The sequence below is a fragment of the Natator depressus genome, chromosome 1 (genome assembly GCF_965152275.1).
Source record: "Natator depressus isolate rNatDep1 chromosome 1, rNatDep2.hap1, whole genome shotgun sequence".
NCBI lineage: Eukaryota > Metazoa > Chordata > Testudines > Cheloniidae > Natator > Natator depressus.
In genome coordinates, this window is record NC_134234.1 from 196,046,224 (window position 1) to 196,069,264 (window position 23,041).

Consider the following 23,041-nt stretch of genomic DNA (forward strand, 5'->3'; position numbering starts at 1 on the left):
TCAGTACACTGGATTTATCATTTTACTAACCAGGCCAAGATGTACTTTCCTTTATCTGTATTCAGCTGTAATAAAATGAACCTCTAAAATATATGGAGATATTAGGTATGGCAGTGGCAGGTGTTGAAGAGGGTGTGGCATTTGGCCCTACACTGACCCATTCCCTTACTGTTCCAACTTTTTGTTTTGTTAGAACTATCCAGTGCAGGGGCGGGCAAACTTTTTGGCCTGAGGGCCACATTGGGGTTGTGAAACTGTATGGAGGGCCGGGTAGGGAAGGCTGTGCTTCCCCAAACAGCCTGGCCCCTGGCCCCATCCGCCCCCTACCCACTTCCTGCCCCCGACTGCCCCCCTCAGAACCCCTGATCCATCCAATCCTCCCCCCTGCTCCTTGTTCCCTGATCATCCCCTCCCGAGACCCCCCGTCCCTAACTGCCCCCCCTGGACCCCATCCCCTATCTAACCCCCCCTGCTCCCTGTCTCCTGACTGCCCCAACCCCTATCCACCCTCCGACAGGCCCCCTGGGGCTCTGTCTATCCAACCCCCCATTCCCTGACCGCCCCCCCAGAACCTCTGCCCCATCCAACTGCCCCTGCTCCCTGTCTCCTGACTGCCCCCCGGAACTCCCTGCCCCTTATCCAACTCCCCGCTCTCTGCCTCCTTACCATGCCACTCAGAGCAGCAGGAGCTTGCAGCACCACCGCCTGGCTGGAGCCAGCTATGCTGCCGCGCTGCCTGGCAGGAGCAGCGGGCCAGAGCACTGATGGCATGGCGCGCTGAGGCTGCTGGGGAGGGAGAACAGCAGGGGAGGGGCCGGGGGCTAGCCTCCCTAGCCGGGAGCTCAGGGGCCGGGCAGGATGGTCCCACGCGCCATAGTTTGCCTACCTATGATCCAGTGCCTGAACTTTACAGATAAAAAGATTTCCTCCTGCTCCCACTCAAGTCAATGGAATAATTCTCGATAATTTAAACAGGAGTAGGCCTGTAAATATGCTAAATAAACATGTACTCAAATAAGAAGTCATATTCTATATAGAATGATATTGCCAGTTCACAATAAAAAGATCAATCCTGTAAGCCCATGTCCGTATGAATAGGCCCTTTGCAGTCCATGGGATCTTTCAGAAGAATACATTTTTGCAGGATTAGGCCCTGTCATAAATATAAAGGGAAGGGTAAACATCTTTAAAATCCCTCCTGGCCAGAGGAAAAACCCTTTCACCCGTAAAGGGTTAAGAAGCTAGGATAACCTCGCTGGCACCTGACCAAAATGACCAATGAGGAGACAAGATACTTTCAAAGCTGGAGGGCGGGGGGGGGGAGAAACAAAGGTTCTCTCTGTCTGTGTAATGTTTTTGCTGGGAACAGAAAAGGAATGGAGTCTTAGAACTTAGTAAGTAATCTAGCTAGATATGCGTTAGATTCTGATTCCTTTAAATGGCTGAGAAAATAGCTGTGTTGAATGGAATGGATATTCCTGTTTTTGTGTCTTTTTGTAACTTAAGGTTTTGCCTAGAGGGATTCTCTATGTTTTGAATCTGATTACCCTGTAAGGTATTTACCTTCCTGATTTTACAAAGGTGATTCTTTTACTTTTTCTTCTATTAAAATTCTTCTTTTAAGAACCTGATTGCTTTTTTCATTGTTCTTAAGATCCAAGGGTTTGGGTCTGTGTTCACCTATGCAAATTGGTGAGGATTTTTATCAAGCCTTCCCCAGGAAAGGGGGTGTAGGGTTTGGGGAGGATTTTAGGGGGAAAGACATTTCTAAGCGGGCTCTTTCCCAGTTATATATCTGTTAGACGCTTGGTGGTGGCAGCAATAAAGTACAAGGGTAAAATAATTTGTACCTTGTGGAAGTTTAACCTATGCTGGTAAAAATAAGCTTAGGGGGTTTTTTATGCAGGTCCCCACATCTGTACCCTGGAGTTCAGAGTGGGGAAGGAACCTTGACAGGCCCAAACAAAAAAAGAAACCTCTACTCATACAAGCAGCCCTTGCCCACATGAGTAGTTGTATTAACTTCAGTGGGATTATTTGCATGGAAAAGTATTACTTAGGTGAGCAAGGGTTACAGAAGAAGGGTCCTAACTTTTTTCTGTATCAGGTAGAACCTACAGTGATATTGGTGGAATCTAGGTTCATTACTCACAGCTCCCTAGCGCAGCCCTTTCCTGATATTAAGAAAAGCAAAACAAAAGATAAATTAACACAGAAGGCGAGACACAAGTGAAAGCCAGGGCCCTATGGAACTTTGTTATCAACATGTTCAATCAGTTCAACATTAGTCTCTCCAGCTTTTTTTCTTATAGGAGTAAAAAAAAAAAAAATGGCCTTTCCTTGTTTTTCTTACCCTTTTTTGTGGTTACATCATTAATACAATATTGGATTTTGAAACATAACCCCATGTTCAGTAGTAACAAATGGACAGATGCCAAAATAGATGAGACCTTATGTATATTAATAATTCGCATTATTGCAGTACATACTAGGCCCCATGTGCTGGGCACTGTACATACACATCATCAGAGCCAGTCCCTGCCCCAAGAGCTTGCAATCTAAATAGATAAAACAGACCACAGTTGGGAAAAGAGGCAAAGTGACTTGCTTAAGGTCACACAGGAAGTCAATGGCAGCACCTGAAAAAGACTAGTCTCCTGTCTCCCAGCCCTGTCCCCTCCCTGTTAGTTCATGTTGCCTCTCCAGCTATCCCTACCTTCGATTCCTGGTTCTGTCAAGTCACTAAACTCTGTGTCTGTTTCCTAACCTGCAAAATGAAGATGATGATACATTCCCACCTTTGTAAAGTGTTTTGAGGCCTTAGGACAAAAAGTGCTATGTGATCATTATTATTAAAATTACTACATAGGATGAACAACATTACCAAGATGCCACTGAAACTAATTTTTCCATTCTTGACTGATTTCTACCTGTGCAGCTTTAACAAAATTAACAGGTTTTTTTTTGTTTCTTTTGCATTTAATATACAATAGTAATTTGCTAGTAAACTGTGAACTTAACATTCTAAAATATACTTGATTACATCATCTCTGGAGGTTCAAATTAAAAACGCCAGCAGATGGTAGTGACTGAATAGTCTGTGCGACACATACAGAGACTAGTGAATAGGGCACTGCATGAGGCATCAGAAGACCATGGATGGTTCTATTCCTGGATCTGCCATGGATCTGCTGTGTCACCTTGGGCAAGTCACTCCACCTCTGTCTTGTCTATTTAGATTGTGAACTCTTTGGGGCTGGGACTGCCTCTCACTATATTTGTACAGTGTCTAGCACAATATGGTTTGTAGGGACTACTTCAATACAAGTAATGACAATATATAGTCGTAGCCCAATTAGCTAATTCTTTGGGCCACCAAAGCTCACCCAGAAAGCAGCGCAGGGCTCCAGTAGGTGCACTTGCTATTGTTAGGCCAACAGTAAGTAATCCGAGTTCTCAGTGAATTCAAAAATTACTTCAAAGTTTTTCTGATGCAACTCAGAGATATAAAACTCTAGTTACTTTTATTAAAACTGGGTTGACACAAACTATGTATTTTAGCAGCCAAATTCTTGTGCCTGGGAAATCACAGGACAGTTGAATAAAGTAACAAGTAAAAGTTGCTTTTCTCAGCATCCAGGATAGATCGGTACCATTGACAGTCGGCTTTCTCTGATCAGTTGATTTGCTTGTAAGATACATTATAAAGCTCTGCTGTAGACTTCCGAGAGCGTATCCCACAGAGGGCTGGAGGGGCCATTCAGTTAGCGTGGCCTCAGTTTTGGTCAGGGGGCATGCTCTGGATCTGATCTCAAGGGCCACTTCTCCGCAGCCTCCAAGTCTTCAGGGGACGAATGCTCACACGCCAGTTGTCACCTCGCAGGTGAGAACAATATTCACTAATGTGAACGCTACAGCAGCCCTGCCTTGGGCAGCAACCGCTGGGTCGGTGGGGGACTGACCCCTGCCCTGCACCAGGCACCGAGCGGTTCTGTGGGGACTACTGCACTCTGCAGCCCCGCTGCTGGGGACGCCGGACGCGCCTTATTACGCAGCCCCTCTCCCGCAAACCCCGCAGCACCCGCCGGGTTCAGACGCCCCCGCAGCCGGGCGCTGCACCCACTCCCTCGGCCCATGTCCGGCGCGAGCGAGACGCCCCGCCCCGTCGTTCTCTGGTGGTCCGCAGCCCTCTCCCCCGCCCCCCCTGCCGCCGCCGCCGCCGCTGCTGCTGCTGGGGGCTGTAGTGCGGGGCAGCGCCCTGGGCGGCGGGAGCGGCCGGCGCTGGAACTACATTTCCCGGCATGCCGTGCTCGGAGCGCCGCTGGCTGCCTTAGGCGGCGCGCGGGGGCTGCGGGCGGCTGCTGCCATGTCGCTGCTGCTGCGTGGGGCTGGGGGCGCCCGGGGCGCGCTGCGTCCATGCTGCCCCTGGGGCCGCGCCGCCTCCCGCAGGGGGCTCAGCTCCTCCTCCGGCGCCGGGGGCCTCCCGGGCGGCGGGGCCGGGGTCCGGCCCGGGCGGCGCTCGCTGCTGGCCGGGCTGGCGGGGGCCGCGGCGGCGCTGGCCGGGCTGGGGCTGGCGCGGCGGGCGGAGATGGTGTCGCGGGAGCCGGTGGCGCCCAGCCTGGGGGGGGAGGAGGCGGCGGCGGAGGAGGAGGAGGACGAGCTGTCCCGGCGCTGCGGGGATTTCATGGCCCCGCCGGTGAGCGGGCTGCGGGAGCTGCGGAGCCGGCGCCAGGACGTGCGGAGCCGCATGGAGATGCTGATCATGGAGACCCAGAGCCAGGTGTGCCGCGCCCTGGCCCAGGTGGATCGCGGCGCCGCCTTCACCGTGGACCGGTGGGAGAGGAAAGAAGGTGACGAGCCGCGGGGGCCGGGGAGCGGGGCCGAGGGTGCAGGGCCCGGAGTGGGAGCCTGGCTGCGCGCCCCTGGGGGGTGAGTTGCACGCAAGGTGGGTGGACCGGAGGATCCTTACAGGGTGTCTGTGCCCGGCCGCACGTACTCCGGGTATAACAACAAGTTGACAGGTGGGCGATCAGACCGCAAACCCACGGTGAAGCCGCACCCTGGGTAGATCGTGCCGACCGCTAAGATACGGGAGGGGATTGTTTCTCTTCTACGCTTCCCCAGCTTGTCATGAGCAGGGTGGGAAGCGGGTCCTCCGGGTGTTAATCATGTGATCCGTCAGGAACTGATCCGCACATCACATTACCACTGGTCAAAGAAAAAGAGGGGTGCCAAAAGGAGGCATGCTCATGTGTGCATCATCTGGAGAATGTTGTATCTGATTGACCCTTCCTCTGGCCTCTTTCCTTTCCGATATCAGAGCTCTGCTGCACCCTGAAAATAAATTAGGAATTCCTAGGAACAGGTCTTTGTGTCTCTAGCAATTAAGCAATCACTTCCCGCCTAGTGTAAAATAAAATGTGTTACGTTAAGCCAAAAAGCAGTTGAGTAACTCTTGTAAAATGTTGCAGTCATCAGTTGTTGCCAAACACGGTAGAGTTGTTTGAGGTATGGACAGATTCTGTTTTATAATGATGCTTTTCTTGTAGATACCACATTTCTGCCTCTACTCTCCAAGGCATAAATTCTGGGCATTTCTCACAGTCACACACAGATTCTAAAAGGAAGGATATAAATGGTTAAGGCTTGAAAAATTTACCAGACACATACTACATAGAAAAACAAACCTACTGTACAAAAGAAGGCTAGGCCCTACCAGTGAGTCCAGAATAAAGGTATTAGTGAGAAGTCTGGCTCTATCCCGAGTCCTCTCCAGCTCCAGGGAAGAGAAGGGTTGCTGGGATTTCTACCAGGATGCTTTCCACGTACCCTGCTTGATGGGGGGGGACTTCTATCTTCTATATTTGCCTTTGATTAGTAGGTGTCTGATAAATGTGAAGATCCCTCTTCCTTGAATTGCAAGAAGTTGTTGTTTTCCATCTCGCCCCCTCCCCCCAGACCTACCCCTTCTCAGTAGCCTCCTGACTGCTGGGGGCAGGAGACAGGTTTATTTTGAATCCTCCTTTCTTCCTACTCCCTTTCTCCTGAACAACTCCAGTACTTGCATATATGGTTACTCATTGCTTTCCCAAGCAGCAGTGTGAAACTGACATGGTTTGTGACAGTTTTGTTATTCCATTCAGGGTTCTGAATAGCAGCAGAGAAACTGAATGGAGCCTTCTTATTCAAACACTACTGCTGCTTAGGAAAGTTATGAATAGCTGTGGAAGCACAGGTTTCAGAGTAGCAGCCGTGTTAGTCTGTATTCGCAAAAAGAAAAGGAGTACTTGTGGCACCTTAGAGACTAACCAATTTATTTGAGCATAAGCTTTCGTGAGTTACAGCTCACTTCATCGGAAGCACAGAAGCTGTCTGAAAGTCAAGTGTAATCTTCCTGAATTCTCCTTACATTTCACAGTTTCGCTTCACAATCATAAGAGCTAGAGTTTTGTTTTAAATGAAACTAAGTTCTGTACAAGCCCCCGTACTTGCCAGGGAATATTTCACTATTACTGCTGACAAGTGGGAGAGTGAGAATGGATTTTTCAAGGCTTCTAACTGATTTGGAGCAATCATAGTATTTTAAAATGAGAAGTTTTGATAAAATGTGTCCCTTAATGAGTGACAATGAATGACTGAGAATGAAGTGTGATATTAATTACAGTCTTTGGTTTCACTTTGGAGATGTGGAACTGCTTAAAACAAATTCAAATTCAGAAGAGAGTACTAATGGTACTTAAGCTGACCATTTAGTCTTGCCACTTATGTAACTTGGGTCATTGGGAGGGTTTTTTATGGCGAAAACTCTGCTGCACAACTGAAGTCAAAATCTGGCTGTTTGTTTCTATTCACAGTTACAAGTGAGTCTGGTTTATAGTTCTGTTTCTAGCCAGGTTCTAGTAACTCCAGACTTGTCTGTGTTTCCAGTGACCGAATACATGGGCTCTCTAGGTACTTCACACAATCTATGGTCAGCCTGTAAAATTCACTGCTTCAAGAGGTGATTGTCAAATAATAGAGGTGGATTTGTAAAAGAACTAGATAATTTTATCATCATCATCATCATCATCATTTGTAGTTATTCAAGGTAAGCAAAGGAGTCAAGATAGCTCTTGAAGATCTAATGGTCACTTGTACTCTATTAGTCAGTGTTAAGAATTGGCAGGATAAGATGCTTCTGAGACCAAAACTTTCCTGGGCTTGTGTTTAACAGGTGGTGGTGGTATCAGTTGTGTGCTCCAGGATGGCAACATCTTTGAGAAGGCAGGCGTCAATGTTTCTGTAGTTTCTGGGCATCTTTCCGAGGAAGCAGTACAACAGATGAGAAGCAGAGGGAAAACTCTGAAGACCAAAAATGGTAAAACGTGCTACTTAAAACCTAATTGAACCTACAGTGAATTATTGTGTTGGAGACAAATAAGTCCAAACTTCTCTTATCTATGTTTTTATAAACTGCCTTACCCCATCAAACAGATCTTGAAGAAGGCCACATTTCTGAATTAAATTGTTTCTCTTCTCAGTGCTCTGCAACTCTTCCTATAGCATGCATGACAGGTTCTAAACATGAACACTCACCTAGGAAGCTTTTGAATCTCCAAAGATTTGAATATCAAAATAAGTTTCACCTCCCGTCTTGCAGGCAAATTTGTTTGACCAATTACAAAATCCAGATTAAAGAGGAAAGGGTATGTGGACTATTAAAACAACCTCAAGGTGAAAACAGCGTTCATTAATATGATGGCATGTTATGTTTGCCAGAAGAATTTTTTTTAACTCTTGGCTCCTATTAGCCTTGCAGTAACACTAAAGTGTAGTTCAAGTCAAAAAAGGATCCAGTAAAAACGTCATAGTATTCCATATTCTGCCTTCATCTCATATTTGTTCATGAATAAAAATCTTGTTCCGTTACACACAACCCCAGTACAAAAATACAATTTAGGTTTCTGTTTTTCTAAGGGAACTAAAGGGAACTCCTCCCCTACCCCAAGTCAATTAGAACTTGTTGAGTTGTTTTGTTGCTGAAACAAAAGGCAGAATAGAACCCAGTTTCTCGTGGTCTCCATGCAGTCTTAGTAATACTTCTTTGTCACTGCAGTAAACCAGCATAACTTGGAAGATGGGCCTGGAGCAAGCTTGTAAGCGTTTACACTGCTATTTTTGGGTCTCTTTTCTGACCATAAATAAACTGTCATAAATGACAGCTCACTGTTGATAACTTGAGCTTGCTTTGCATTTCTCAAATTCCAAATGTTGCTGTTTGTTTGGAGGAGAAAATTGCAAGGGCTGGTATTGTGCTTGTGCACTGCATTTCAGCATTCACTAGATCTTGATTCTTCAGCTAGCTCCTATGGTCAGACCCGCTTAGTAGACATGCTGACTTCAATGACACACCATGCAGAGCTAGTTGCAGAATTGGAGCCATAGTTTGGAAGCCCTCAGGATAAAAGGTGCTGCATGTAAATTGTTCCCGTTCTTAACTACTGCTTTTTGTGTATGTGTTGCTGTCTAGGTAAATTGCCTTTTTGTGCCATGGGTGTAAGCTCCGTTATCCATCCAAAGAATCCTCATGTTCCAACTATACACTTCAACTACAGATACTTTGAAATTGAGGAAGCAGACGGTAAGATTTATAATGGTTTGGAGTGTGTACAAATATGGAGTCAAACTTTAAGGATGGAACGTGACTTAGTGGGTAAAGCACAGGATTACGAACCCTTCTAATTCTGTTTCCAGCTATGCCACAAATTTGTTGTGTAGCACTGAGTAAGTCACTTTCCCTCTGAACTCTTGTTTATGTATCTGTAAAATAGTTGAAATAGTTGTATCTATCTTGCAGGTTTTTGCAACGTAATTACTGTTTGTAAATTGCTTCTGACTAATGTGGTTATATAATGTACATGTTATAATTGTTTGTCAATAAACTACACTAAAACATAAATACTTAGAAAAATGCCAGTAATCTCCTAGATACTTTTCCATGACTGATCACTGCAGACCAGACTGATTTTGTCCTTCTCTGTGTTTTTAAAAACAGTGGGCGTGGAAAATGTTGAAATATGACGGCGCACTCTAAAATATCCAGGCAGATAAAAGTCATGGCAGAAGAATTCTATATGAAATGAAGTTTATTCACAGAAATGGCAGGAATTAGAGCTTGTACATATATATAAACAAGCTCTGCCTCCTGCCACTTCTGTAAATAAACCTCATTTCATATAAAATTCTTCTGCCGTAACTTTTATCTGCCTGGAGATAGATAGATAGATATAGAGGAAACTTACTGCCTTGTAGAGCAGGGGTTTCCAGATGTGGACCCCATCTTAATGCAGTGTGTCTCATAGAGACCACCTCTCCATTCACTATCATGCCACCTATTTTCCCTCCCCTCCCTGTCCCATAACTTCCTTGTTGCAACTACATCAATTGCTTTCATGGCAGAACTAATATTAGGAAAGTACTGAGGTTATTTTTAACTTTATTTTAATGAAATTTATCAATAGGACTCAAGGAGGAGCGACACCATGTGACCAGTCACCGGTGGTCCATGGACCACAATTTGCAAAACAACTTTTTAGAGGAATTGACTCATTTCCCTGCTCATTCCCTTCCTGCTGCAGGGTTAACTTAAACTAATATACTGTATGTGGCTCCTGACTATCATTACAAACCTGAGAGAATTTTTTTTGTAAGCCCATTCAGGGTAATAACTATAAAAGACTAACTTTGTGCAATTGATACCACATGAGAATGGGCAGTAGTCAGGTCAACTGATATAATGCTGTACAAACTTTGCTGCTTGGAGGTTTATTTAATAATTGTCAGGATTCATGAGTCATTTTCACCCATATAATATTAGTTTAAACTAAGCATTTACAGTGCTACTTTTAGGTACTCTTGAATTTAATGTTTGAAAGTAGTTGCAATTGTTAGTTTGTATCTGACACCTACCCTTGTATATCATTTGTGTTTGGAAATAAAGCAGTTGTTGCATGTCTGTCTTCTGTAGGCACTAAGCAGTGGTGGTTTGGTGGTGGAACAGACCTGACTCCAACTTACTTGAATGAAGAGGATGCTGTTCATTTTCACAAAACTCTGAAGGAAGCTTGTGATCAGCATAATCCAGAACTGTACCCCAAGTACAAGAAGTGGTATGTGTGAGGAGACGTACTTGAATTGTTTACTTTGGGTCAGATTTTTTTCTTTTTCTTTTTCTTTTTTTTTTTTTTCGTTTGTGGGAAGGAAGAGGTATCGCACAACAGGCCGTGCTAATGCTGTTGCTTTAAGTTGGTCATTCGCTCACCTCACAAAGCTATTGGGAATCTTGGTTAAGCATCTGAGAGTGATATATAATTAGTCTGGTTTATCAGGGCCATGTTCTGCCCTCTGAGATATATATGAGCAGCTCCCAGTGAACCTCTGCTGGAGCTGCCAGTGTGTATCTGGGTAAAATTTGGCCAGATATGTTTGTAAAGCACTTGGAGATCTCCATTATTCATATGGGACAATATCTCAAATTCGAGTGTCTAAAATTGGGCTCATAAATCGATATTGGTAGCCTGTTTTCCAGAGTTGCTGTGTGACCCCATATCCCTGTCCCTGCCACAGATCTCCTGTGTCAGCTTGGGCAAGTAACTTAACATATGTGTGTCTCATTTTTCCCCATTGGTAAAACAGAGGAAAAAAATAAATGCCCCTGTGAGATAGATGGTAAGGGTTAACTTATTACACCCTGAAAAGAACTGAGATCCTCTGAAGGGAGTGACTGCTGTAGAATCACAAACTAATTCGCTTGCTGCTCTTCATTGAAAAGAGAGTTCTCTACTATGATATGGTCTGTTTGCACTAATAATGTGTTTAATTGCTCTGTTTTCATAATATTACTTGTTGCTAACCTATCTCCTAATAAATAATACTGTACAATATGGCACAATGTCTGACACATGTAACTTGTGCAGGGTTTAGGTGATATAACTCTAAAGAACACACTCGCCCTCTGTTGCAAAAACATTCCCAATTGTAATTATACATGAGTGAAATTGCCAGCTGCTTTATTTATTGATAACAATGCCTTTCAGTCGTGCCTGCTGCCTTCCACATGAGCATCTCAAAGCACGTTACAGATATTAAGCAATTAAACCTAGGCCTTCATTCCAGTGCCCTAATTACAAGACCATCTATATCTCCTTGTAACACAACACTACTCAAGCATATTTTTATTTATTTTGTATTTTTGGAGGGAGGGATGGGGGAAAGTAGCCAGAGATACAGATATTGGCAGGGGTAGAGGAGGGAGGGAATGTCAGAAAGCAAAACCATAGACAACTTTCTTCTAGTCTTTATGAAATAGTGTTAGATGTGAGGAGCCACAATGTGGCATCTTAATTTTAGACATTCAGAGCTGCAAAAGACCTGTTGGTTTACCTTGTCCATTCCCTGCCAATGGAGGATTGCAGACCAAAAGTGCCTTGTCCAATTTAATCTCTTTTGTGAATGTGTCAAGCAACTGGGCTTTCATGCCTTCCCCTGGGAGACTATTCCACAGAGCTCTCTGGTGAGAAACATTTTATTTATGGTTCAAGCTAAGAAACTTGCTTCTCTTTTCATCCCTCTGCTCCCAGATATCCTGTACCTTGTTAGCCCTTCCTAAACAATTCCTCTTCCTCGTTGGGGCAAGACCCTCGGGGGCAATTGTCAAAAGGATTCGGAGGTAGTTTAACTCTGCTCTCACTGAAATCCATAGTAAAACTCCTATTGACTTCAGTGGGATCAGTTGGGCTAGCACTGCACTTTTGAAAATCCCACCCCAGTGTCTTTGCTATCAGACAAAGCAGCCAATTACTGGGCTAAATTATATTACTCAGAACTAATTAGGGTGCTTTTTTTGGCCAAGGAGGGAAAGGAGTTTGTCCTTGCTGCATGCAAGGGGAGCATCCTGCTTTGTAAACAGCTGCAGCTTTCAATGACAACTGCATTGGAAGTTCAGCTGTACATCACTTAAAGACACAGATTTAAACTGACTGTCTCTCTCACTTCGGAAGACATAGCTGATGGCGCCCTTTAGTCTTAAAGCATAATGGATTGCTTGCTGCTCTGCATCCAGTGTCTTATCTGCCACAAGCTATGGTATCCAGAGGAAGGGTAACTTCTTTCTGTAAGCTGCCAGCCTTTGTCTGAGTGTGAGAGATAAAGTGGGTGGTGTGAGTTCATTTTTGCTGTTATCTAGGAGGCACGCTAGTTAATGTGCATGTGATGATCTTCTCTTCGAGGAATCTCTTATATAGTAGGCTATATCCAAGTGCTTCTGTACAGGTTGTTACAGTTCCTTTACTAGATGAGAAAACTATTCAAGCAAGCTACAGAGGTTGAGGATAGCCAGTAGTGTGGGGTATGTCTGCTTAAAGCGTTGACAGATATCCACAAGGAAGGCTGTACAACCGTTACTCATTATCAAGTGATGTGTATGTATGCAGGGGGGAGGAGAGAATCTAGTGGAATCAGCATGCACTTCCTTGTTCCTTACTCAGAAGGCAGCCTCAGGGAGGAATACACTCCTTCTCCTCCCATGAGGAGGGGAGATGAATCCCTTCCTTCCTATGCAAACAGCCCAACACTAGTGTTTGGTTTAAGAAGCAGTTGTCTAGGGACATACGTGCTGCCCCTGAACCCAACTTTCTCAAATGGAAAAGCTCACACTTATACTTGCTGTGCTAATTTCTGTCCTAAGTGTCTCATCAGGTTTATACTGTACTCTATGCTCTTCTGTTGAGTTTCACACACTGTCCCACTGCTCTCTAAGGCCTGGTCTACACTGTAGGGGGGGGAATCAATCTAAATTACGCCACTTCAGCTATGTGAATAACGTAGCTGAAGTTGATGTACTTACGACGGTGTCTTCACTGCAGTAGGTTTACAGCTGACGCTCCCCCGTCGACTTTGCCTGTGCCTCCTGCTCTGGTGGAGTATCGGAGTCGACAGGAGAGCGCTCGGCGGTCGATTTATCGCGTCTTCACTAGACACAATAAATTAACCCCTGGTGGATCAATCGCTCTAGAGGTAAGCGTAGACATTCCCTAAGTTTCACTCTGCACCGACCTTGGAATAAAAAGCTGATTCTCCCAGCCAAAGAGAAATGTCTTTCAATTTACAGTAACTTCTCCATCTCAGTGCATGTATGGCCCCATATTTTTGTTTTTATTGCAGCAGCCGTTTCGGGCAGATGTTATGAGATTCTAGTACTGAGAGAGAGAGACGGGATCTCCTTGGAGGAACCCTCAGGAAAGGACATACTGTCCTCTTTTGTCTCAAAATGCACAGCCTGACACTAAGACTTTCTCGTTCTGTCTCAAACTTGAAATTGGGCCTGCTTTCATGGGCAAATGTTGTTAAGATTTGTGAATCTTTCAAGTGTTTTTAAAAGAAACTAGTAAAATTGCAAAGGAGAAAATGTTTTTTTAGGGAGAACGTGAAATGGCAAAAACTTGTGTGCAATCTTCCACAAAATAAAATGTGAATTTTTATACAGCTCTGGAAACAAGGGCTGCAGAGATCTGTCAGATGTACCTTGGTAAGATTTTCCCCCAGTTTCCTTGGTAAGGTGAAAGGTGTGGACTTATAGCCTTGGAGACTAATGTTTGCATACATAGCCACGTATTTCAAAATCTGCTATTATGCTTGTGTGTACATGTGCAGTAGCAGATTTTCTTTTTAAGATAAGCAGTGTTATGCTTCTTTATACTGAGAGTATGATTTAACCCTTAATGGCAGCTAATGTAGAGCCTAGTCCTGCATGGTGCTGAGCACCTTTAGCTTTCCTTTAAGCCAATGGGCGAAGAGGGCATTCAGTATCTTGCAGGATTTGACCTTTCATCTGCATTTCATCTGTCTAATGTCTGGGGTTTTGATTGTTTTACTCTGAACTTAATGCACTAGCCTTGACATCTGGTTGTTGCTTCTTCCAGGTGTGATGATTACTTTTACATCAAGCACCGTGGAGAGCGAAGAGGGATTGGGGGTATATTCTTTGATGATCTGGACTCTCCCTCAAAAGAAGAAGCATTTCAGTTTGTGCAGAGTTGTGCCAAAGCCGTTGTGCCTTGCTATGTTCCCATTGTGAAGAAACACTCCTGTGACTCTTTCACACCAGAGGAAAAGTTATGGCAACAGCTTCGTAGAGGGAGGTGAGTAATGCAGGAACAAAATGTAACATAGTGGAGTTGGGGAAGAGGAGAAAGTGAGACTGGTTCCTCTATGTCATGACACTAGGGAAACTTGCATGTGTCTGGAAAAGTTTTTCCAAGAACTCTTTTGTAACATTCCCACATTGAATCTTTGCAGATTCACAAAGTTATGTTTTTTTAAAAAAAAAAAAAAAAACCAAAAACCTGAAAAATGCAGTTGTACCAACTTAAGTAGGATTTTCAGGGTTGTTATGTTGGGTTTTTTGTTGTTGTTGTTGTTTTTTTACCTTTTTAAAGGACTTCAGGCTAATTCCAATTTAGAAGCATAGTATCCTATACTTCTTTGCCAGTACAAACTGAACTCTTCATAGTGAATAAAGTATTTTTTGCCTTCAGAGATTTCTTTTGCATAGTCTGAAATCCTTGGAACTCTCAAGAGTTCAAAGAGAGTCTCTTGAGCACTGCCAATGATGCTCATTATTAAAACATGAGGTTTTTAAACTAAGAGGAAATTGGCCATCCCTACTGGTACAGCGCTTGTGTTTTAATGTTCTGTAATAAGGTGAGTATGGGGACAATGGTAAATAATAATATAGACTAGGAAAAATCAGGCCATCCATTTCCTGCATTTCTTAAAAGTAATAAAGTGCTTTATGTAGAACTTTCCTTTTTAATTTCTCTCTCACCTTAGAAGAGGCCCATCTTTATGATAGTGAAATTTAGTGAGGCAAGATGTCTTGCAGGATAATATTGTAGGTGGGCTTTCAAATGGCTTTTGTTACTAGATACAAAATGAGAAGGAGCTATTGCTTATATGGCACTCCTTAAATACCTTGCTCTGGCAAAACTCCTTCTCTGTTGACTTAGAAATTCTCTGTAGCATAAGAAATCTGAAGCGACTGAGAATCCCCTGTAAATGTCAGCTGTAATCCTATTATTAATTGCTGTGGTACGTACTTCCTTCTACATGGTGAAAAACAACCCTTTTACTCCACCATTTCTATTCAAAGCATATATTGCTATTTCTTATTGTCTGGCTTCCTCCCTTTCTTCAAAGAAAGTGAATGAACCGGTAGACGAATATAGAAGATACAGAAAAGAATAAGATTGCATTTGAGTTTAGGTCTCTGTCCTACAGCCTTTACTCACCTGAGCAATCCTACTTACCTTAATGGGACTACTCACATGAGCAGGGCATTGCAGAATCAGGCCCATAGAATGGTTGTGGCAAACTCTGGAGGGTTGTGGGAAAATGGGTTTCCATTAGGTTGCAGCCAAGACCCTACTAGGCTGCTGTTTGATCTCCCTGCAGAGCCCTGGGCTAGATTATCTTCACTCCTCTGCATGAAGATAAGGAGTCCCTCCCCTCACTGTCCCTCTCTTAAAGTGTCTGGTTGTTAAGATAGCCACTTCTGAATTGTAGGGGCTCTTTTCAGTGCTGTAAATGCTGGAGCAAGACAGTGAAAGCAGAGTGGCTGCTTCTGTGCCACGCAGGGTCCCTGCACTCTCCCATTTGAGGGGCTGAGGAAAAGAACAATAACAGAGACAGCTGGGCCACAACAGTGCTTCAGGTGTCCCAATCTGCATGTTGATCACTACTTATGGAATACACCATGTGCCTCAGGAAGTGTCTCCGAGCTTTAGCATTTAGGTGGGGATTGAGCTTTTTGTAATCTGTCTTGAATGCTTTCCACTAAAATTTTATCTTAATTCCCTTCTTTCTTAACTCTGTACAAGAGAGTTGTGTCCACCTTTGCACTGGCAGGTGCTACCTCATTCCTGTATTTTAAATCATGAAGTGAAGTTCTTGTCTTTTATATAGCTTTTACTTTTAAATCTCTATCTATAGCCACTCTTGGGGTCAATGCTTGGAATTTTGAGTGGGTGTTTTAGCCCAGCAATTCGGGCAGGACAAGCCCAGCACAGCCTGGACAGAGTTCAGACAAGTTTTGGCAGTGGGGGCTGGGGTGGGGTTGGGAGGCAGGTGTTACTGAACAACATAGCTTCCTTTTCCCAAATCCCCTGCCTCACACTCTCTGCCACTGTTCTGGGATGCTGGGCATTTTATAATTCCCTGCAGCTGACTCTGCCCTACACATCCTTGTATAAGTGCTGGGTAGCTGCAGGTCTTTCTCAGAGGGAGACTGTTTACCCTTTCCCTGTTAGCTATAGGACAGGGCCACCACAGATCCTTACAATAGTCAAAAGGGAGTCTAGCTGGATGAGCTCCTTTGGAAAATGTCCCCTGTCGTGTAAAGAACTGCATGCTGGGAAGATCAGTGTTGTAAGGGCACGTGACCCCTTTGGACAGAAAGGTTGCCCAGAACATGATGGCTGTAAATTTATTAAGTAGCTGTTTCATTAGATAACTTCATCTGGAGACTTGCTAAAGATTTTGCTGCCTCCATCTTGTATCTTATTTAGGAGGCAAATATGGCTTCAGATTGTAACTGTGAAGAGTTTCTATTGAGAGTTTAACCAGACTGCATATTGTGCATTGCCTTTGTGCTTATTAGTGAACTGAGTCTGTGGCTTGCAGGGTTGGTTCCAATATTCTCTCAAATAGTTGTTCAAGAATGGAGTACACGTTCAGTGTTGAGTCACTGAGTTGACAGTGAATTCATTTGACTTATTTGGAAACCTCCCGTTCTTGTTTTGTGATGCCTGTGAGTGCAGTGAAACTCTCTATTTCCTGTTGTTCACAGGGGGACAAGGGTACATATTCATTCCTGCACATATGCTGCAGTGGGACAGCTGGTCCCCAAACTGGTGCTCTTTGTTCTGGCGTCTTCGGGGTCAAGGAGACTGAAACGGACTACTGTTTGCAGCCTTCTGCTACTTGCAAAAATCAACCTATGTGACAATAAATTTGTTTTTGTGCTAACCCTTTGTGTCTGTGTTATTCCCCCACAGGTATGTGGAGTTCAATCTTGTTTATGACAGAGGTACAAAGTTTGGCCTTGCAACGCCAGGATCTAGGATTGAAAGCATTCTTATGTCTCTGCCACTGACTGCCAGGTAAGGGAAAAGTTACATGTTTTTCACGTGCTAGAACACTATTTTCTTTCCTGCTGTCCAGTCTTGGCCAGGTATTGGCAGCAGGAAATGTACCTCTTACATACCTGCAGACCATATATCACTCCCCAATCCTACTTTTGTGAAACCAGCATGTTGCTGGGGTGGACTGATTTTATATGCTGAAGTACTTGGACACTGCTTCCCTTCACTACCTGAAAAGTAGTTCCTAATAAAAGAATGAGAAAATGGAAAAGGTTAAATACTCTCTACTGCTTGGAATATCTTTAACTATTTTTTCCACAGCCCCCCATACACTTTTATGGTTCCCTGCCGTTTCAGCAGCAGCTTGTTGCTCAGTGGACTGTTTTACCTTCATTTTTAACCTTGGATTATTGCAGAGCTCCTTATTTATCTTTGACACTAGACAGTGAGCTAAGCAGTGGGTGAAAGGACTACATGCTGCAGTTTGGTGTATTGGGGCAAGAGGGAAGTTGAAACCTACGGTTCCCCCCCCCCTTACCCGTTGAATGTAATGGGCGTAGGAATATCCGTTCCTAACTGGAGATGAACTTTCAGTTGTGTGTGACTATGCATCCACAGAAAGGCCCAGCCATCCACATCCAATCAGAACACAGCTTTGGACAAGGGGTGTCCAGCCAGCCGGACTCTAATAGCCGTATTCCCTCTTTGTTGTGCGCAGATGGCAGTACATGCACACGCCGCCAGAGAAGTCCAGAGAAGCTGAAATCCTGGAAGTCCTGCGCAATCCCAAAGACTGGGTGCACTGATGAATAGTGTGAGGGGGATGCTCAACTATAAGCAAACAATATGAAGTCTTACCAACCATTTCACTCAAACTGCCATGGCCTGACAGTTCGTGTCTGGAATTATGTTCTTCTCACGTGCCTTAAAAATGTTGTAAACTTGTCATCCTTTGCATGTTGGTGAAGTGTTTCACTAGCTGGCATGCTTCTCAGTCTGTTGCCTTGTGGTGGGTACGTGAGATATTAGTAGGACCAACTGATGTGTTCAGTAACTGTTTCAATTTGTCTAAACACACAATGGTATAAAATACTATAAAATGTTCCCCTAAAGAATTAGTGTTTTCCAAGCTAAAGGTGAATTGTGCCCTAAATTACACTGCTTGCTGTTCGGAAATTCACAGGAAATTTTAACATTTTAAAAATAATGTTCTTATTTGTTTCACAGTTAAATGAGTGTCTCTGTTCTGGTGCGTATTAAACCTCTTTTTAAACCCAGTTTCAAATACTTTATATCACAGTTATTTTTCATTAAGGGACAGATTTTTAAAAGTATTTTAGTGTCTAACTCCCATTGACCTCAGTGGGAGTTAGGCACACAGTTGGATTGGGTGCCCAAATAACTTTTTAAAATCTGGCCCTGCGTTCCTAAAAATGTACTAGACAAACGCAATTTCATGGAGTGGTGGTTGCTTTAAAAAACACATCGAAAATCCACTAAAAGCAGGTAGGAAACATTTTACTCTGGGCTAACTAAGGAAGATTAGCTACCTTGCCTTTATTCAGACCTACCAAGCAGAGCTATGTTAAAGACAGACTGCACAGACAAAATAATGAAGCCATACATTTTAAGGAAGGTGTTTTTACTTTAATCATATCCCAGCCATTAAGACTGCAGTGTAAAAAATGTTTTATCAATGTGCTTTGTAGATCAAAAATCCTCTAAGATGTATTAAAATTCACCTTTCCACTAAAATAGAGCAAAACATATATTTAAGCAAAGCGCTGACCCAAAAGAGGAGGAAATCCATCTATATACTAATTTTTGCACTAGGTTTTATTTACATGAATGTACTTCTGAGATAAAGCGTCCTTCACTAACTGCTGACTCTGAGGCCTTTAGGGGATGGTGGCAAAGATTGTAGAGAAGACTTACTAAAGGAGGGAAGTTGTGACATGCTGCACTCTACACTCTCACAGAAGAACATCCAACATTGTTAAATGCGGGTGTCTAAAGTTAAGCACTGAAATCCAGGATGCATTCAAAGTCCCTCTCTCCCCAGCCCTTGATTATGTGGAATAGTACCTTACTCCTTGAGTAACTCTGTTCATGTCAGAGGGACTACTTGAGGAGTAAGGCACTACTCAGTATGAACAAGTGACAGACTCTTACCCTTTCCAGGTCCAAGTATTTAAGGCGGCTTGGTTTAAACAAAGCTGCACCAGTTTAGCTAAAGGTCTGATCTTAAACCAACTTAGTTAAACTGGTGTAGCTTTGTGTGGCACTATTATATTTACTTCAGCCTGGCTTATAGTAGCTTAGTTTGCACTGACAAATTGAAACCAGGTATAAACAGGTATGAATGGTCACATAGAGACTTGTACTAGTTAACCTGGTTTAATTCAGTTAAAGTTAAACCAATGGGCAAACCCCAAGTGGACTGACTTTCAAAGGTGCTCAGAATCTTTGAATATCAGGCCATTTTTTTTAAAGGTATTTTTAGAAACCCAAATCTGAAAAATGTGCCCTCTTTTGTTTTAGCAAGATGGTGTTTGCAGCTTTCTTCTGTTTGCTATTTGACTTGTCATTTGACACTACTGTGAAACTGAATAAAGTGGCTAGAGCTGCAAATGTGTTTGTGTCACTGGTTTCTCATGGTGAAAGAGCACAAATTATGGAAGTAATTAAATCACAGGTACTTCATAGAATATCAGGGTTGGAAGGGACCTCAGGAGGTCATCTAGTCCAACCCCCTGCTCAAAGCAGTGCTGATCCCCAATTAAATCATCCCAGCCAGGGCTTTGTCAAGCCTGACCTTAAAAACTTCTAAGGAAGGAGATTCCACCACCTCCTAGGTAACGCATTCCAGTGTTTCACCACCCTCCTAGTGAAAAAGTTTTTCCTAATATCCAACCTAAATCTCCCCCATTGGAACTTGAGACCATTACTCCTCGTTCTGTCATCTGCTATCACTGAGAACAGTCTAGATCCATCCTCTTTGGAACCCCCTTTCAGGTAGTTGAAAGCAGCTATCAAATCCCCGCTCATTCTTCTCTTCTGCAGACTAAACATCCCCAGTTCCCTCAGCCTCTCCTCAAACTCATGTGTTCCAGTCCCCTAATCATTTTTGTTGCCCTCCGCTGGACTCTTTCCAATTTTTCCACATCCTTCTTCTAGTGTGGGGCCCAAAACTGGACACAGTACTCCAGATGAGGCCTCACCAGTGTCGAATAGAGGGGAACGATCATGTCCCTCGATCTGCTGGCAATGCCCCTACTTATACACCCCAAAATGCCATTGGCCTTCTTGGCAACAAGGGCACACTGTTGACTCATATCCAGCTTCTCGTCCACTGTAACCCCTAGGTCCTTTTCTGCAGAACTGCTGCCGAGCCATTCGGTCCCCAGTCTGTAGCGGTGCATTGCATTCTTCCATCCTAAGTGCAGGACTCTGCACTTGTCCTTGTTGAACCTCATCAGATTTCTTTTGGCCCAATCCTCCAATTTGTCTAGGTCCCTCTGTATCCTATCCCTACCCTCCAGCGTATCTACCTCTCCTCCCAATTTAGTGTCATCTGCAAACTTGCTGAGGGTGCAATCCACACCATCCTCCAGATCATTTATGAAGATATTGAACAAAACCGGCCCCAGGACCGACCCTTGGGGCACTCCACTTGATACCAGCTGCCAACTAGACATGGAGCCATTGATCAGTACCCGCTGAACCTGACAATCTAGACAGCTTTCTATCCACCTTATAGTCCATTCATCCAGCCCATACTTCTTTAACTTGCTGGCAAGAATACTGTGGGAGACCGTGTCAAAAGCTTTGCTAAAGTCAAGGAACAACACGTCCACTGCTTTTCCCCTCATCCACAGAACCAGTTATCTCGTCATAGAAGGCAATTAGATTAGTCATGCATGACTTGCCCTTGGTTAATCCATGCTGACTGTTCCTGATCACTTTCCTCTCATGTAAGTGCTTCAGGATTGATTCCTTGAGGACCTGCTCCATGATTTTTCCAGGGACTGAGGTGAGGCTGACTGGCCTGTAGTTCCCAGGATCCTCCTCCTTCCGTTTTTTAAAGATGGGCACTACATTAGCCTTTTTCTAGTCGTCCGGGACTTCCCCCGATCGCCATGAGTTTTCAAAGATAATGGCCAATGGCTCTGCAATCACAGCCGCCAACTCCTTTAGCACTCTCGGATGCAACGCATCTGGCCCCATGGACTTGTGCACGTCCAGCTTTTCTAAATAGTCCCTAACCACTTCTTTCTCCACAGAGGGCTGGTCACCTCCTCCCCATGCTGTGCTGCCCAGTGCAGTAGTCTGGGAGCTGACCTTGTTCGTGAAGACAGAGGCAAAAAAAGCATTGAGTACATTAGCTTCTTCCACATCCTCTGTCACTAGGTTGCCTCCCTCATTCAGTAAGGGGCCCACACTTTCCTTGACTTTCTTCTTGTTGCTAACATACCTGAAGAAACCCTTCTTGTTACTCTTAACATCTTTTGCTAGCTGCAACTCCAGGTGTGATTTGGCCTTCCTGATTTGACTCCTGCATGCCCAAGCAATATTTTTATACTCATCCCTGGCCATTTGTCCAATCCTCCACTTCTTGTAAGCTTCTTTTTTGTGTTTAAGATCAGCAAGGATTTCACTGTTAAGCCAAGCTGGTCGCCTGCCATATTTACTATTCTTTCTACACATCGGGATGGTTTGTCCCTGTAACCTCAATAAGGATTCTTTAAAATACAGCCAGCTCTCCTGGACTCCTTTCCCCCTCATGTTATTCTCCCAGGGGATCTTGCTCATCAGTTCCCTGAGGGAGTCAAAGTCTGCTTTTCTGAAGTCCAGGGTCTGTATTCTGCTGCTCTCCTTTCTTCCTTGTGTCAAGATCCTGAACTCGACCATCTCATGGTCACTGCCTCCCAGGTTCCCATCCACTTTTGCTTCCCCTACTAATTCTTCCCGGTTTGTGAGCAGCAGGTCAAGAAGAGCTCTGCCCCTAGTTGGTTCCTCCAGCACTTGCACCAGGAAATTGTCCCCTACATTTTCCAAAAACTTCCTGGATTGTCTGTGCACTGCTGTATTGCTCTCCCAGCAGATATCAGGGTGATTGAAGTCTCCTATGAGAACCAGGGCGTGCGATCTAGTAACTTCTGCGAGTTGCCGGAAGAAGGCCTCGTCCACCTCATCCCCCTGGTCCGGTGGTCTATAGCAGACTCCCACCATGACATCACCCTTGTTGCTCACACTTCTAAACTTAATCCAGAGACTCTTAGGTTTTTCTGCAGTTTCATACTTGAGCTCTGAGCAGTCATACTGCTCTCTTACATACAGTGCAACTCCCCCACCTTTTCTGCCCTGCCTGTCCTTCCTGAACAGCTTATATCCATCCATGACAGTACTCCAGTCATGTGAGTTATCCCACCAAGTCTTTGTTATTCCAATCACATCATAATTCCTTGACTTTGCCAGGACTTCCAGTTCTCTCTGCTTGTTTCCCAGGCTTCGTGCATTTGTGTATAGGCACTTGAGATAACCCGCTGATTGCCCCTCGTTCTCAGTATGAGGCAGGAGCCCTCCCCTCTCACGTGCTCCTGCTCGTGCTTCCTCCCGGTATTCCACTTACCTCAGGGCTTTGGTCTCCTTCCCCCAGTGAACCCAGTTTAAAGCCCTCCTCACTGGGTTAGCCAGCCTGCTTGCGAAGATGCTCTTCCCTCTCTTCGTTAGGTGGAGCCCGTCTCTGCCTAGCACTCCTCCTTCTTGGAACACCATCCCATGGTCAAAGAATCCAAAGCCTTCTCTCCGACACCACCTGCATAGCCATTTGTTGGCTTCCACGATTCGACGGTCTCTACCCA

General features: G+C 44.5%; 1 protein-coding gene across 1 annotated transcript; it reads left to right on the forward strand.

The window, feature by feature from the left end:
- Nucleotides 1–4,366: 4,366 nt before the first annotated feature.
- Nucleotides 4,367–19,790, forward strand: CPOX (coproporphyrinogen oxidase). The gene is made up of 7 exons (XM_074973560.1): nt 4,367–4,850; nt 7,214–7,357; nt 8,510–8,620; nt 10,007–10,148; nt 13,959–14,177; nt 17,091–17,195; nt 17,896–19,790. The coding sequence occupies exons 1-7, from the start codon at nt 4,367–4,369 to the stop codon at nt 17,981–17,983; spliced, it is 1,293 nt and encodes a 430-aa protein (XP_074829661.1). The 3' UTR covers nt 17,984–19,790.
- The last annotated feature ends 3,251 nt before the right edge of the window (nt 19,791–23,041 follow it).

Coding starts and splice junctions, on each gene's coding strand:
- CPOX (XM_074973560.1), top strand. CDS start 4,367: ATGTCGCTGCTGCTGCGTGGGGCTGGGGGCGCCCGGGGCGCGCTGCGT. Junction 14,178..17,090: donor CAACAGCTTCGTAGAGGGAG/GTGAGTAATGCA, acceptor ATTCCCCCACAG/GTATGTGGAGTTCAATCTTG. Junction 17,196..17,895: donor TCTCTGCCACTGACTGCCAG/GTAAGGGAAAAG, acceptor TGTTGTGCGCAG/ATGGCAGTACATGCACACGC.